This window comes from Haplochromis burtoni, unplaced genomic scaffold, assembly GCF_018398535.1.
Source record: "Haplochromis burtoni strain Fernald_Lab_line unplaced genomic scaffold, NCSU_Asbu1 Contig_1026, whole genome shotgun sequence".
In the NCBI taxonomy this organism is placed as follows: Eukaryota; Metazoa; Chordata; class Actinopteri; order Cichliformes; family Cichlidae; genus Haplochromis; species Haplochromis burtoni.
Genome location: NW_024583387.1, coordinates 75,645 through 92,683, shown reverse-complemented (window position 1 = coordinate 92,683; position 17,039 = coordinate 75,645). Strand labels below are relative to the sequence as shown.

Sequence of the window (17,039 nt, the reverse complement as noted above, 5' to 3'; positions counted from 1 at the left end):
ACACTCTCCTTTTTTTTATTATTTACTTTTTGTTTTCAAGTTTTACGGCTTGCTCTTACATAGAAAGCTCCGGACTGAACAACAGCGCTTGTCTAAAGAGCCATCCTGTTAACGTGGAGTGAAATTATACTAGTCGAAGGTATTAAAGGTAACTTCTTTGTATTTTTATTTACAAATGTAAGATGGTGGGAAGCCAAGTTAGCTTAAAGCACATTGGCTACTAGCATATTAGCTAAATAAATAACGGAGGCTTGTATTTTTTGTATATACTGCTATGGTGCTGTAACCAATGACTGTATACAGTCATTGGCTGTAACCCAGTGTTAAGTTACTTGTTTAGCTAAACAAATAACGGAGGACTTAACGGCAGCGACTTTGTCGCTACATCTAGCGAGTTTTCAGACCCCCTTATTGACTTTTTTCTCTAAAAAGCAACAAATCTGGTGACTTTTTCTGGTGTTATTGGAGTCTTATTACGACTTTTTTGACGTGAAAGCACGTATCGCTCTTACAAGCAGCGGGAGCTGCCGTGGGCACCTCGCCCGTGCCAAAGCACTCACAGGCGGCGGTCCTAACGCAGCAGTAACCCCCAGCTGCTGTCAGAGCAGGTGTTTACACCTACGCGTCCAAACTGCAAATTAATTGCGCATGAGCGAAGCCGCTGCTCCCGCACTGACTATAACGCAGGTCGGAAGAAGCGGTAGTTGTACATTGCTTTGTTTAAAATAAATCAATGCATTAAAATACACCATTCCAATCATCTGTTCAACCTGAGCCTGTCGCTGGGGAAAAATCCACAGCTGTGGAAGACCTCCTGTGTGGTACTGGTACCAAAGACCTCCCATCCCAAGAACCTCAGCAGCTTCAGGTAGGTAGCCCTGACATCACATCTGATGAAGACCCTCCAGAGGCTGCTTCTAAGCCATCTGCACCCCCTGGTGAGGTCTTCATTGGATCCGCTGCAGTTTTCTTACCAGCTTGGCATTGGGGTGGAGGACGCCATCATCTACCTCCTGCACCGAGCTCTGACTTACCTGGAGAAGCCTGGAAGCACTGTAAGGATCATGTTCTTTGATTTCTCCAGTGCTTTCAACACCAGCCAGCCACGACTTCTGAGGGACAAGCTGGAGCTATCGGGAGTGGACCACCACATGTCCCAGTGGATACTGGACTACCTCACAGAACGCCCACAGTATGTGAGGACACAGGGCTGTGTCTCTGATACGCTGGTCTGCAGTATGAAGGCCCCACAGGGAACTGTGCTAGCCACTTACAGAAGTTCTCTGACGACTGCCATAGCTGGCCTCATCACAGGTGAGGACGACTCAGAGTACAGACAGTACACTCTGGACTTTGCGGACTGGTGCCAGCAGAACCACCTGCTGATCAATGCCGGGAAAACCAAGGAGTTGGTGGTGGACTTCCGGAGACGCAGACCCACCACACTGACACCGGTGAACATCCAGGGAGTGGACATTGAGATAGTGGACTCTTATAGTGTTAAAAGTCCGCTTGTTTACTGTAGCTGTTTTATACTACGTTACCCATGATGCACCTCGGTATCTGTACTTCCGGTTGGGAACGTGTTCAGCGCAGTTCTGCACAGATGAGAGGGGTGTCGGAGGAGTAACGTATTTACTTGCATTCCCGTGTGAGTTAATACTGTGTGCGTGCTTACCATGTGAGTATTGTAAGATGAGAGTGATGCTTGTTTGACTTTATCTGTGTAATTTGCTACGTGAGAAGCTAGTCCCGTTGCTATCGCTAAGATGCGTTTTTTTGGCCTACTACAGGCAGCCTTGTGTTCAGCCCATATTTCATTCCATATACGACTTACTGTCAAGCATTGTGGTTGTAGGTGGATGTAACTATTTACTATGTTTATCCTCTGAATCGTTGTAATCTGCAGAGGTCTGGTTTGCCAATGTATATACGAGCCAGAAATTCATTTATGGTCTTAGGGTGCCCTCTAGTGGCCATGAGGTTATGGCAGATTGTATAACATTACGCTGGAAACCCACAGTACTGTATAAGGGGTACACTGCTATCCATAGTGGTTAATACAAATGTTTGTTCTTTCTGTTTACAGATGACCACACACACCCATATACATACTCACACCCCCTTTACCTGCATGTGAATACTGTGATGCAATTGCCTCCCTGCCAACGCTGTACATCCTGTTGATGTCATCTGCCACCTCCTTATTAAAGTTATTTGAACTACATCACTGTGGAGTACCATTCCTTCTGACCGAGGAGGACTCAGTTGAAGCGTGATCGGCAATCAGTGCAAACATACATTACATATAGGTACCTGGGTGTTCACCTGAATAATAAACTAGACTGGAGCCACAACACTGATGCTCTCTACAGGAAGGGACAGACCAGACTCTACCTGCTGAGGCGGCTGAGGTCATTTGGAGTCCAGCTAGCGCTTTTAAAGACCTTCTATGACTCTGTGGTGGCATCTGTCATTTTTTACAGTGTTGTATGTTGGAGCAGCAGTTTATCGGCAGCTGAGAGGAAGAGGTTGGATAAACTCATTTGGAAGACCAGCTCTGTTCTGGGACCCAGTGCAGTTGGTGGGAGACAGAAGGACTCTGGCCAAAATAACATCTCTGATGGACAGAGTCTCCCACCCCATGCATGTAAATGTTGCTGAACTGCAGAGCTCCTTCTGTGACAGACTGCTACATCCTAGATGCATGAAGGAGCGTTTCCGCAGGTCCTTCCTCCCTGCAGCTGTCAGACTGTACAATCAAAACTGCTCCCAACAAACAGAGTTTTACATCAGCGCTGTAACTTGCTCTATTTTATCAACCCATTCACACTATAAGCAGGGTTTGCCTCTTATCTGTATTTAATTTTATTTAATTTAATAACGGTACAGTACTCTGTTTTTGGTAACCCTTGTCCTTGATGTAAATATGTAAAAATTGTGTATGTTTCTGTTCTGTGTCTTGTGTACTGTTTGTTTGTATGTGTCTTTCTTGCTGCTGTTACACCCAAATTTCCCCTTGTGGGACAATTAAAGGATTATTCTATTCTATTCTATTCTATTGCTAACTTAGAAATCGGATGTCCTTGCAGAGCCTTACCTCCATCTTCTACATCCAATTTTGACTGAAGCTGTCTGGTGATGCTTGCTATGTCCATTTTTGATTAATGTAGTTTGTTAAAGTCCGGATAAAGAAATTTAATGTGTGGTTTTAAATATATACTAAATGGTTTTAGGGTGTTTTTACTGACTTTATGTCTCTTCCATCATGTTATTTCTCTCTCCTACAGGGTCCTTTATAATTATATGACCAATTATGCAAATTAGGCGATGACGTCATCTAGCGACTGAGTCCTCCAGCTTCACTGTTTATATTATGCTAACATAGCTGTGTCGCTAGCGATCACATACCACAGGGGTGTCAAACTCAAATACACAGTGGGCCAAAATTCAAAAATGGAACAAAGTCGCGGGCTAACGTTAATATTTATTTAAAAAAATACTTCCTCCAGATATAAGAATGAATCTTTTCTTATGGACTCAAACACGTTTTGCTGAAAAACTGAATATGGAACAAGCAAAGCTTAATACTAAACAATATATATATTAGCTGTGTAATACCAGTAGGCCAGCTCTGATAGTAATTTGGCATGGCTTCGCGGGCCAAATGTAATTAAGCTGCGGGCCAAATTTGGCCCACGGGCCAGAGTTTGACACCTATGACATAGCACATCATTATATACCAGCTAACCAAACTTCAGTAACCCCACAAACCTCACTGCTGTTTACGTTCCTGTACGACGTTGGGCACTGGAACCAGCAGGAGGCAGACACCTGACATCGGGGTGTCATCCCAGGGTCCTTTTTTTGTATATTTTTTGTGTAACATATCTGACATACATAAGCACGTTAGACTGAAAGATGCAAAATCCTGACAGTCAGAAAATGCTGTTTTATGCTGAAGCACAGATAAGACATTTTTGAAAATCATGGACTTCTTCACAGTTTTCTGAAACTATTTTACAGTGTGTAGGTGTGCCCCCCTTCCCCCATGTGACTGTTTCAGGGACTGAAACAGTGGTGGCTGTTTGGAAGAATCTAAAATATAAAACAGTTTTTTGTTTACTACATAGTTCTATATGTGTTCATTCATAGTTTGATGCCTTAAGTGAGAATCTACAATGTAAATAGCCATGAAAATAAAGAAAAACATTAAATGAGGTGTGGTCAAACTTTTGACTGGTAGTATATATGTCCACAAACCCTCACACTTCCGTGTTTTATGTAAGAAATATTTAATAAGAATCGAACTTGCAGATTGATTGTCTTTGTTGTGCAATCACAACCACGGACGCTATAGCATTATCCAGGCAGTGGTGCTACATTTAAAGCAAAAACAGATAAATAAAATATAAGTTGTTGTTTTTTTTTAGTTGGTATTTCCAGGTTTATTACGTCATGATTTAGTCAAACCAATCAGCGTCTAGTTCTGACCCAAATACGGAAGCAGCACAGACAGCGGCGAAAGTAAAAGTTGACATGCTTTCTTGGGCGTGGAAATGCAGTCCAAAGGCTTTTTATAGACATTAATTATTATAACCACGGGGACGTCACATCTTATTTAATGCTCAAGATGTCTTCCTCTTGGTTTCGCGTTGCACTTCCGCTTTGTTTTGCGGTTTCATCGGTCGCCCTGGCCATCAGCGGACAGATTCCCGGTAAGCGGTGAATGAGTGCACGAAATAGCGAAATAAAAACCATCTTGTCTCGACAGGATTGCGCACTTTCACGGTAGACTGCGTACTCTTGTTTGTAAATGAGAAGAAAAGTAACGGTCTAATGCTGACTAACAGCGCCCCACCTGGCTCCTCTGTGTTTTTGTGTGTCTTGTGTAACAGCCATGCCGACCCCTCTCCCCGCTGTCATCGGTTTGTGCTCTGTGGCCGGGATGGCATTAATCTTGAAGATAAAGGTTGAAAACCGGACGTTAAGTAGCCTTCTGAGCCAGCATGTAGCGGTGAAGGTTGTAGGCTGGCTGGGCAGGCGGCAGAGAAGGAAACTTGAAGCAGACACACTCAAAGTCAAAGAAGTCCAACAGGAGACTCTGCTGAAGCGCTTGCGTAAAAGCGCAGATACGTATTATGGAAGACAGTACGACTTCAGCTCAATAAAAGGTAAGCAGCGAAGTAGATGGCGTTAGTTTAGCAAGCAGGTAGTGTGAAGACATTTGTGCTTATTCAGTGTTAACGCTTGGGAAGACCGGGGTGACACATTAAAGGAAAAAACTCGTGCCACCAGCTGCCACCAGACCCCAGAGTCCTTAAATAACGGCAACAAATCACAATTTCATATTGATTTGATTCCTATTTTAAACGTGTTGCTTTCCAAATATAATCAAAGCTGCATTTATCTGTTCTTATTTTTTATTGTTTTGTGAGCAAGTCAAGCTTTTTTAAAATTTCTTTTTATTTTGTTTTAAACCTGTGTCATCAAATTTATTGTTTTCAATGAACAAATGTCCCCGAGACATTTTCAGCGTACAGGTGACTGAAACAGCATTTCATGCATTGAGTGGAATTTGGCTCGTTTTGTAGACTTAACTCCATGTGCTGATTTGTTATTTAGTTGTGCCAAAGGGTTTCCAAATGAATTCATTTTATGTTATTACAGTAATATTTGTAGGAAATATTGGAGGGAAGAATAATAATGCTGTAAGTCAAAATCTTTTTATTTTTCTCATGTTTTTTTCATTTTTTTGTCAAATAATTGACACTGAAAACACATGTAGCCTGTACACCTGTAGCCAGATGCAATCAAATACAACTATCATCATTTATGTTTATATGTGTATTATTAACGTTACATTCATATTTTTTTTTAGTATCACTCCTTTCATTCCTGTACTACAACACCTTTAGTATAGATGTAAAAAGTACTACACTATTTCTATGATCATCTGAGATGAAAATTATCCTGACTACCACAGAGTTAAGATGCTTCCTCGTGACTTTCTCTTTCTCTTCCCCTCCACAATTTCATTGCTTCACTTAAATAGTTTTGATATAGAAGCTGCTGCGTGCTGTGTGTCTTGCTGGAGTGTGCATTTACTTGTGTCCATGGTTCACCTGCCTATGCCCTGTGCACATATAGCAGCAGTATCATATAGTCTGTGGATGAGAATGTGGTTTCTGAGAGTACCACCAACTCATTTCTGCTTGTTGTAATGTTGCTGTTTAAACTATTCACAGCAGGCCAGGGTATTAAATGACCCTGAGTATACTGGGAAATGTCCCAGTGTTCCTGATGGGCACGGACAATGCAGCAGGTCCTGAGAATTGCGATGCTGAAATTGGGGACTGTTTGATACTTGTGCTTAAAATAAGCTCAAATGATGAAAGATAAATTAGAGGTGTCAATACAGTTTTGATTTAAATCATGAAATCTGTTTATTTTCTAGATATTAAAGAATTTCAGGCATGCCATCCTATTACTACATACACGCACTATCAAGACCTAATCAACCGCATCGCAGCTGGAGAAGAGAAGCTCATCATTGCAGAGAAGCCATTAATTCTGGCCATGACCTCCGGGACATCAGGATCCAGTGCCATGCTGCTCAGCACTAAGGACACCAACACTGAGTTCTTCCTGCAGGTGAAGTCACTGCTTGATGATGATGATGACGGTGTAGCCCATGCACTGCGCAAGGAAATTTTACTAATAATACTCGCTGTGTGTTTCCATCAGGGAGTGACTGTGTGCTTAGATGCCATGCAGCAGGCATTCCCTGAGACCAAGAGCCTTCAACGCACCACCAAGTTCTTTTACACTCCTACTTTTCGGCAGTCTGAGGCTGGAATTCCCATCGGACCAAACTCCTCGACACCAGCCTCCTCACGCCACATCCTAAACCTGTACACGACTCCAGCACCTGCCTTCAAGGTACAATCAGCAAGCCTAACAAGTGGTCAGCCTTTGTGTGACCGATTCGGTAATAAAATTGTATGTTTCTTCAGGTTCCCGGTGAGAAGGACACGCTCTATTTGCATCTTCTTTTTGCGCTGAAAGATCCTAATGTGGGAACTCTGGAGTCCAACTTCGCCTCCACAGTTTTCTATGCCTTCAGTGCCCTACAGGTACCCAGTTGTTTGTCAGGAATGAGTTACTTTTGTTGTTTTTGTGTTTTTCTTTCTTTTTTATGTGAGTAGAGGCATGAAAACAGGACTTAATGGGAAACCGTAAAGTATGTAAAGTAATTCATCCATTCCATCCTTCAAAGAAAAGCATTAGCAATGTTATTTCTTGTTTATTTTAAGAGACAACGTTTCATTGAGCAGTAGCAGGCTGTTGTTGTCCTTCACATGTGCCTCATTTCGTTCTCACTGGGACATCATTTAGTAAAACAAGATGAAATCTTGAGTCAGGTGTTTAGCTCCCACTGACTGATTAAAACATTTGTGTTAATTGCTTTATGAATAAAGGCTTGGGCAAGTCATTTCTCCCTAATATGCTCTCGATCTCATAGGAGCGTTGGCAGGAACTTGTGGAGGACATTGAACGGGGGAAAATCAGCACTGCTCTGTCTCTGGAGCCCAAAGTGAGGGCCAAGCTTGAAGCGCTAATGAAGCCAGACCCACAGAGAGCTGCCCAGCTCCGGGCCCACTTCCAGGACGGCTTCAGGGGGATTGCCAAGCGCCTGTGGCCTCATCTGAACCTGGTCCTGGCAGTGGACTCAGGCTCCAATCAGATCTACGGTGAAATGTTGAGGGAGAGTTACTGCAAAGGAGTGCCTTTCTACTCGCCCTTCTATGCTGCTACTGAAGGTACATTTACATTTTTAAGCTGTTTAATTAAAAACCGTTGCAGTTGGGCATTTGTATGGTTTCTATATGTGGATGAGGTCAGCATTTGCTCTCATTATCTGTGCCCCTGCAGGTTTAATTGGGGTGAACCTGTGGCCTCAGGAGTCAGAAAGACGTTACTTGCTGTGCCCTCGCTCAATGTTCTGCGAGTTCCTCCCAGAGAGCAGCCTGGATGAGGAGGCCCCTCACACTCTGCTGATGGAGGAGGTGAAGGAGGGAGAAAACTATGAGCTGCTTGTCACAAATGCTTCAGGACTTTACAGGTTCGATTTCATCTACAAACAAATATAAATAACTGCAGCTGTATGTTTACATCCTCATGATTGTGATGGGTCACACTGCATTTTAACATGTTCTAAATCTGTTTAAGACTCAAATGGAAGTGTTCATGTTTGATATGTAACACTTTATTAGGTACACTTCACTACTTTTAGGTTGGACATCCTTTTTTCTTAATTCTTCACAGCAAAGATTCAACACGGTACTGGAAACATTCCAGAGAGAATTTGGTCAGTGTTGACATTATGGGAATCTCCCGTTCCACAAATGCTCTATTGGACTGAGACTTTTGTGACTGTGGAGGTCATCTGAGTACAATGAACTCATTGGTCAAGAAACCATTTTGAGACTTGACTGAGCTTTGTGACATGGTGTGGTATCCTACCGGAAGCAACCATCAGAAGATGGGTACACTGTGGTCATAAAGGGATGGACATGGTCAGCATCACTATTCAGTTGGAGGCTGTGGAGTTTAAAAGGATCTTGGTACCAAGGAAACAAAGAAAATATCCCTGACACCATTATGCTACCACCACCATCTGCCTGAACGATTGTTACAACAAGGCTTTCATGTTGTTTATGCCAAATTCTGATCCTCTCTCCAAATGGTAGAGCAAAAAATGAAACTCTAGGCAACTTTTTCCAATCTTGTCCAAATTTGGTGACCCTATGTGAATAACAGCCTCAGTTTCCTGTTCTTCAGAATCAGATTACTTGTGGGAATAAATGTGGATTACAGTTGCTCCAAGTCGGTAACAGTAACAGACTAAACAATACAGTATGTTACAGATTTTACAAATTTAAGAAACAGCACTAATATATACAAATCACTCAATTATAAATATCAAGAATTAACAGAGGTGATTCTAAATAAATATCAAGAATATTGCAGAGTATGAGTGGCAGCTGATGTGGTCTTCTGCTGCTGTACCCATCTGCTTCATAGTTCAATGCACTGTGATTATAGAAATGCTCTTCTTGATAATTTGGTTGCAACAAGTCATTATCTGAGTTTCTGTTGCCTTCCTATAGGCTCAACTCAGTCTGGCCACTCTCCTTTGAGCTCTGACATCAGCAAAGCATTTCTACCAGAGATCTGCCGCTCACTGGATATTTTCTCTTTTCCGTGCCATTCTCTGGAAACCCTAGACATGATTGTGTGGTGAAATCCCAGCAGACACCAACAACCATGCCACATTTAGTCACTTAGATCAACTTTCTGACCCATTTTAACACCTGGTATGAGCTTCAGTGGGTTATCTTGACCATGGCTACATCTCTGTGTGCACCAAGTTTCTGAGTGGCTCATTAGATATTTGTGTTAATGAGCAGTTGAACAGGTGTACTTAACAAAGTTGCTAATGAGTGTAAAATCAGATTTGTCCGGTGGCTCTGTATGACCATCACTGCAATTAAAATGTGATATTACAACTATAACAAACTCTCATATTTACCTGTATATTTCCCTTGTTACAGATATCGCATCGGAGACATTGTAAAAGTTGTTGGATTTCACAACCAGTGTCCCATCGTGGAGTTTCAGTACAGGTACAGCACTGGACAGCAGTACAGTTTTTCTTATGCTGTGTGTGTGTGTATATAAAGCATGACACGATACTTTCTCCTTGCTTCCATGCTCCATTAGACGAGGTCAGATGCTGAATGTTCGAGGAGAGAAAGTGTCAGAAGCGTTGTTCCTCAGTGCTTTGAAGAAGGCCGTCGCTCAGTGGCCAGGAGCTCAGCTGGTTGACTACTGCTGTGCTGAGAGCGGCATCTTGGGTAATATTTGTTCTTGTTTATACCCTTAAATCATAGAAGAAAGTTGAATATGATGCGAAAACTATTGAACCCTTTGCAGCATATTTTATTTTATTTATTGTGGCATTGCAGGAGATACAATTGGTGGCTCGGACCCTCACTACCAGGTGTTCTTAGAGCTGAAAGGTGTGAGGAGGCTTACAGAGGAACAACGACATAAGGTAAGAGAAATCCTAATGAAGGTTCACCAACAGGCAGCATGTTTACAGTCTGTCATTAAATCACTCTACCTTGTCTTTTTGTTTGGTGTTTCCTCTCTTGCTTCCCAGCTGGACATTTCTCTCCAGCAGGATTCGGCCGTCTACAAATCCTTCCGTATCAAAGGCAGCATCGGGCCAATGAGAGTGCAGCTGGTGGCAGAGGGAGCGTTTAACAAACTTCGTAAGCAGATGATGGCGTACTCGAGCACCTCACCCAATACGTTCAAAATGCAGCGGGTGCTGCGCAGGAAAGAATATGCTGAATTCCTTCTGGGCAAAACGATTTCCTGAGATCACTTACAGACTGATGATATTGGATGTTTTTTATTTATGACTGACTTAATGAAGTGTGCCTGTGGGAGATGTTAACCACGATGCATTAACTCTGATTTTTAAACAATAAAAATGCACTTTTGACTTTTGACAAAATATCCCAGAAGTCTCATCTGTACAAAACCCCCAATTTAGAAGTTTCCCGAGTATTTCCAGTGGAAATTTTCTGGTGACGCCAGCACGAGAAAATCTTTGAGCTGTATTTAAATGTAAGCTTCAGTTGCCATTCCTCAATAAATTTCACTTTACTTTTCTCCAATGTTTTTTTTTTTCTGGGCAGTTAAAGGAAAAGCAAAAGACCATGCTGTTAATATCTTGCATTTTTTAATGGAGTTGCTTAAGCTTTCATTTTATACCATCTGTTACTAAATGTTGCACCATCTAATGATCCCGTTTTGTGAAATTACCTGTGATGACTAAAGCAGCATTTGGCAAGATTTAAATCTAGTACGCTACTGTTATGTGGCTGAATTTTGTGTTTTTGGTCCCTTTAGTATTGTTAGACAGCAGTCACAGCATGTCCTGGTGAAGGTAATTATGCTATTTTTAGCTTAGTTAATTATCTGACATCATATGGTTGTTGGTGGAAGTCGTGTTTTTTAGGTGGTTCTCTTTCAGATTGTGCAGATTTGGCCAGCTTCTAGTTTCATCTTAGAGTCAAGTGGATCCATCAGACCAGAAGAGCTGATTACTGGTAAGCATCCTTGGCCTCTAGACTGTAACTGATGATGCTTATGAAATCAAGATAGCCTTCAGTATCTGCCTGCTCACATTGTTCACCACCTGTACAGCTTATTTCTTCAGTTACATCATAAACAATAGTGCAATAGGAGTGTCAGGACTTTGTTGTTACCACCAGAGGGAGCTAGTCTAATATTTAAGACATGCAGCATAATGCTATCTCCCACAGGTCCAGCATTTAACTGCTTGTCAGCCTTGACTGAAGCAGTGAATTCTTGTTGATAGCTCTGACTGTGAGGGCTCACATCTGAATTAATATCATCTTCTTATAAATAATCAAGGTTTTGGAAAAAAGGGGAGCAGACAAAGAAGACGGAGAAAGCGCATATTTATATGTATGTTGACTAGACTAATCCTCACATCCTTATTTGATTCTGTGAGATTTTCCTGTTGCCATCTTTAGCCTCAAAGAAAGTCTGAGTCTGAATAAACCCCGGTCTGAGCCGACTGCTTCTCTCCTGCAGGTCGATTCGTTCACAAAGTGGGCTAATATTTTTAGAAACGCCCCATTTCAGCAGAGATTTGACATCGTTCTCGCTTTATTTTGGCTTCATAATGCCTCAACTGTATATACAAGTGTTACATTTTGGCTTAAGAAAGCTGGCAAACAGCACTGCATGGAAGAACTTAAAACAATATGGCACTAGTTTGATTTCAGGCCTTTTTCTTAAGTATCCACCTAAAAAAAAAAAAAGGGTTAGTTTGTTTGTATTTCACAGTTGTGTATATGAACAGCATTATTGGGGTGGTTTCACATTAAAATGTATTTCTTGGCAGGTACTTTCATTCTTCCCTTTGCTGTTTATTCATTCCAGATTGCCTTCTATCTCTTCTTGGTTGTTTAGTTAGATGGCTTGTGTCTTCCTCTGCCTGCCGTCCTCATACGCCCAGAGGATTTACAGACACACAAACGCTCAGAGCCCGCGATCACACATCTGTTCTCTCACAAGTTAATTCATTGTAAACAGACAGATTTGAGAAAGGCAGGCTTGACTTCTCAATGGGATGCAGGGGGGAAGTGTGTTGAAGTGAGAGAAGGGATGCTGCGGGATGTGTGAATCGGCCTGGCTGCTGAGTTTATCTGGCATACAATTTAAATCAGGATTAGGGTTGTGGATTTTCATTCAAGTTTAGTAAATTACAGTCAGTTCAATCAGCAGAATATTCAAGGAATTGATTTTCAGATGTTATTATGTGCATAATTAAGGGGCCAAAGTGAATTCTACAAGCACGCCAGCAGTTCCCTGAGAACTATGGGAAATGTAGTTGGGGATAATATTTCACCTGACCCTGTGTGCGTCACTCTGTCACATTAGACCGAGGAGATGATCGTGAGCATGTTTAATGTATTAGCCTCTTTATTAGTGACAAGCAGCGACGGATGAACTACAAGAAGAAGGGACAATGAGATGTCATTAAAAATAGAAAACAGTGAATGGCTGCCAAGGCTTGAATAGGATCCGAGAGAGGAAACAATCCTCTCTTAAAAGCCTCCAAGCTTCTCTTTTACTTTCACTGTCTTTTTTTTTTCTCCACCTGTTTTGTTTCTCCTCCAAATCCAGCTCACCTCTGCTCCCAGCAATTAACATTTAATGTGTTTGTGGTTTTGTTTAATTATCCCCTAAAATACCCACCTTCGGTGGACGTAACAGCTTTCATCTCTTCTCTGAGGTGGCTATTCTCAGAAGTCTGCAGCTGCTTTCAGAAATGTTAGTCAAGATAAAAACAAATGTACTTTTTTTTTTCACTGAGAAGATTAAAAATGCAATTTCTGGTGAGAGGAAACACCCACACTGCTGCTGAATCTGCTAAATCTTTCCAAGATTACCAACCCCCACAAGAAATTTCTATTATATTTCTTTCCTCATCATTTTTGTTTACTTGACTCCCAATCTGCATAGAGACACATTTGATGGATGGAACAGAAAATATGTAGGGAAGATCTCATTCTTTTTATCTTATTTTGCTATATTAGTGGGTATTATCGTGTGTGTTGTACGTCTTTTGAGTCACAAAACAGCCATAATAAAACATTCTTGAGGCCTATTGACTTCTAATTGGAATATGGAGGATTGTAGGATTTATTCTAGGTCTTTCTCTTACTTCTTGACAAAACAAAGCAACTGTAGGTTTTCATTCAGCACCTCATACATATACCAGTGATTTAAAATGTACTGATGAATGTGCTAGTTAAGTAAAAATGCTGAAAACCTCCTTCTAAATTAATAACATACCGATCAAAATACAATAATACAGGCTTATAATATTAGCCGCATGACCCCCCAAATAACCCCTAATATTAGGTTTCAGGTTCAACATTTAATATTGATCACATTAATTAATAGCAATGGATCGTCTTTCCCCGATTACTACAATTTTAATGAGATTGATTTTGACAGGATTCTTCGAACACGGAGGGGAGATGATTTATCTTCCCGATGAGAAAGTTCACTGTCTAGAGGTATTTCCCCTCGTTGGCTAAGCCGTATTGCTTTCTTGGGTCAAAGTGAGTTAGGTTTGGGGGTTTTGGCATCGCGTTGTCACGAAAAACATCTCCAGGCTTATCCTTTTAATCCGCTCTTAGCGGCTTTTATCCCAGAGTCTTAACTCGCTCATGGATACTCCACAGGGGGTGACAGGGCAAAGGCAACCAGCCTCATTTTTAATAGTCAAGATGGAAATTAACAACAAAAAAAAACCCCTCTAGGAACGGTGTTTTGAAGCTGTGCCTCCTTTACTCTGCAACTTGGATAAAATAAATAAATTAGAGGACTTTGACAGTCTCCCTTTAGCCAGGCTCCTTTGACAATACAGCACACAGTCCAACAGAATACAAAAGGCTTCGTTAACCGATGTGCAGGTAATCCATCTTTCCTTGCTTTGCAGACATGCCCACAAAAGCCATGTGCTGATAGTACCACTGCTGGGTGTGATGGTGCTGTCAGATGCTCCCAAAGCCTCACCCCTCCCTCTTTCCTCTACCTCTCCCTTTCTTCCCTTACTCTCTTTCTCCCCCTCTCTCTCTCTATACCCACACCACAGATGAAAACAGGTCCCTACAGAGGATGCCTGTATCTCATTGGCTGATATATCACCGGCGCGGATGGGAGCAGGAGTGAGGGAGAGGGAGAGTAGCGAGGAGGGGAGAACGCTCAAGAAGATGCAACTACTCCCCCACAGCATCCTGACACATCACTGAGCATCACTGAAAAGAGGTGTAGACACATGCTGTTATTTTTCGTCGCACAGATTTGCGGTCCTCTTTTAAATGGAAAGCGCAGCGCACTTGGAGGATAACTTCCTCCACACTGCTGCCGGGATCGGCGCTCCGACTGAAAGGTGCAGACAAGCAACAGCTGGGCTCACTGTTTTGAAGCTCTTTGGATCTCAGAGTCAGTTGCACTTGATCCCTTCTTCAGCTGCTCGTGACCGTGACTCTTAATTTCTCCTTTTCGAGACTGCACCCAAACCTCTGCATTGTTGGAGTGAGCTATTTTAGTCCTCCCAAAGCCACGCTGTTGATTTACTGAGAAGGCATCGCTCGGGGAAGGGTGGCAGCATTTACTGTAAATGTGCATCCCTGCGGCTGGTGCCAGAGAGTCACCCTCAAAGTCTCACGCACCTGCTGAGACTCCCTGGAAGCTACCTGCTGTGCCTTTGGGATGGTGTGACCTCAAGCTAGCAGGTGACCTTCCTAAATCGGGGTCAAGATGCCGGTGATGAAGGGCCTCCTGGCCCCACAGAACACCTTTCTAGACACCATCGCCACACGCTTCGATGGCACACGTAAGTGTCCTGTGAGGCTGAGCTTCTCTGATAAATCCTCACTCAGTGAAAAAAAAAAAAACCTGGTGGTTTAGGTTGCTGACTTGGACTTTGCCTCATTTAAATCTGTTGTGTGGTCATTTGTCTCCTCTTTTCTTGTCAGTTTTTAAAATACAGCTAATAAACTAAAGTAATGGAAGTTTTGTGGCTTGCATCAAATCAAATACAGACTCCTGTGCTGTGTTTTCACTGTGAGAGACCCCACTGCCTGAATTAAAATTTGTCCTCTGCTTTAAACTTGGGCAGAACTTGGATTCAGCTCTTCTCAGGTCATCACAATCAGTACAAATGTCCTGACTAAAATAGCATCTGCTGCTGGTTCCACTTGAATAAAAAAAAAAAAGAAAAAGTTTTCTTGCACTCAACATCTCACATTTGTTTCACACATTTAGCCTCACAGTAGCCGAGCAGCCATTAGGCAGCACTGCCATTTTTGCTTAGCTCGTGCCTCTTGTTTTGCACCTTGTGCCCCTCTCAGGGGAGGTTGCGGCTCGTTGTAAATAAATGCCACGGGGACGTCTGTGTTTTGTTTGTTTGTCGATTCAGCCTGTCCTCCCTCGCCTGGTTTCAGCAGCCAGATTGAACGGATGGCTCGCTGTGATTCTTAGAGCTCGGTCTCCGTTCCACTTGGGGAAATATAAACACAGTGAAATGGGAGACATTACCGTGTAAGTGATGTGCAGGGTATGCAATTATAGCTTCAATTTGCGAGCCGGGTATTCTAATGAGATATCTCTCAATTTCTTAAAGCACACTTGCACTCACCTCGTCGCGAATTGTTCTTGTATCTGGGCACTAAAGGAGCTGAAAATACAAAAGTGGAGTTTTGTGAGCCGAGAGGATTCGCACTCAGTCTAGAGATGATGTGACTATTGCACAGTTCAGCTGGAGGGCCAGGAGGTCAGACAGGCCCCTGTGTGCCCTTGAGCTAAACATTTCAATGTTGACAGTAATGTTGAGAAACATTCAGTGCTCTTTAGGGTGCTTCAGGGTGTCATAGGACTCTTCCACATTTACTTGTTGTATTTTGGTCGTACAGCCATTAGATCTGGAGCTGAGCCCACTTCTAAAACTTCAGAATAAAATACAAATGACAGTAAACAGGTGACAAATTAAAGGAGAAATATTGTCTTAGTAGGATGGTGAACCACTGAGTGCCCTCAGATCAACCTCATTGTTCATTAGCTTTAATTCTACAAGTCTTACAGTCGCCCTATAGATTTTTCTCATTTAATAGATATTTCCTTACTTGCTGAGAGTACAACAACTTTGTATTGATTTGACACTTCTTTCTAAGTCAGCAGCCACATACAGCTCATTTTGATCTTAAGTGGGCTGGATCAGTGAAACTTCCCTTTCTGTGAGCGTGAAGAAGTTTAGCTACAACTTTAATCCCTGAGATGTATAAAAATAAGAAAAAGAAGTGCAATTTCCACAGCACGTCTCTAATTTACTTTAAAATAGTATGAATAGCCATAGGAAAGGACTTTATCAGTAGCCAGAGCTGTGAAACGTATGAAAATATGGTTAAAAGTCCAAACTTTATGCACTTCACATTTTCCAAAGCCGTTCAGTGAACCAGAATGAAGTCTGTGTTGGGCTGAATCTAATCCCCAGGCCTTATTTATGATCACCCTTCCTCTAAGTGAACCCAAACCACACAAGAGGATACCTCCCATGGGTTAACTAACCCACCAGATGCCCTTGCTGTTAGTTAAGTGTTCAGGTTTTCCTTTAATTTGTCATTTGTTTATATATACCGTAGTGCCGGTTTTGAGTGTGTAACGTTCATTCAGAATAAAAGATAAATCAATAAAAACATGTAGCCATTAGCGAGACGTGCATCTAAAAATTTTTTTCCCCAACTCATTCTCATCCCTGCCATAAGGCTGTGGCTCCTACAGGAGTGGCAGAGTGCCCACTGCTCAAAATAGCTTCCTTCCTGTTGCCCGGGTGACAGGGTCCTGCCACTTGACATGGA

General features: G+C 42.2%; 2 protein-coding genes across 2 annotated transcripts in view; both read left to right on the top strand.

Moving 5' to 3' along the window:
* The first annotated feature begins 4,477 nt into the window (after window positions 1–4,477).
* On the top strand, window positions 4,478–10,745 carry ghdc (GH3 domain containing). The gene is made up of 11 exons (XM_005951475.3): window positions 4,478–4,718; window positions 4,899–5,174; window positions 6,458–6,654; window positions 6,748–6,942; window positions 7,017–7,136; window positions 7,526–7,823; window positions 7,936–8,125; window positions 9,618–9,689; window positions 9,787–9,920; window positions 10,032–10,120; window positions 10,229–10,745. Exons 1-11 carry the CDS (start codon window positions 4,625–4,627, stop codon window positions 10,448–10,450), a joined length of 1,887 nt encoding a protein of 628 aa, XP_005951537.1. The 5' UTR covers window positions 4,478–4,624; the 3' UTR covers window positions 10,451–10,745.
* A 109-nt stretch (window positions 10,746–10,854) lies between these two features.
* Window positions 10,855–17,039, top strand: part of LOC102307750 (potassium voltage-gated channel subfamily H member 4) — a 43,165-nt gene continuing 36,980 nt past the window's right edge. Inside the window, exon 1 of the mRNA XM_005951474.3 lies at window positions 10,855–15,019. Within this exon, the coding sequence (XP_005951536.1) occupies window positions 14,944–15,019 (76 nt within the window). The 5' untranslated portion in view covers window positions 10,855–14,943. The remainder of the gene's footprint in view (window positions 15,020–17,039) is intronic.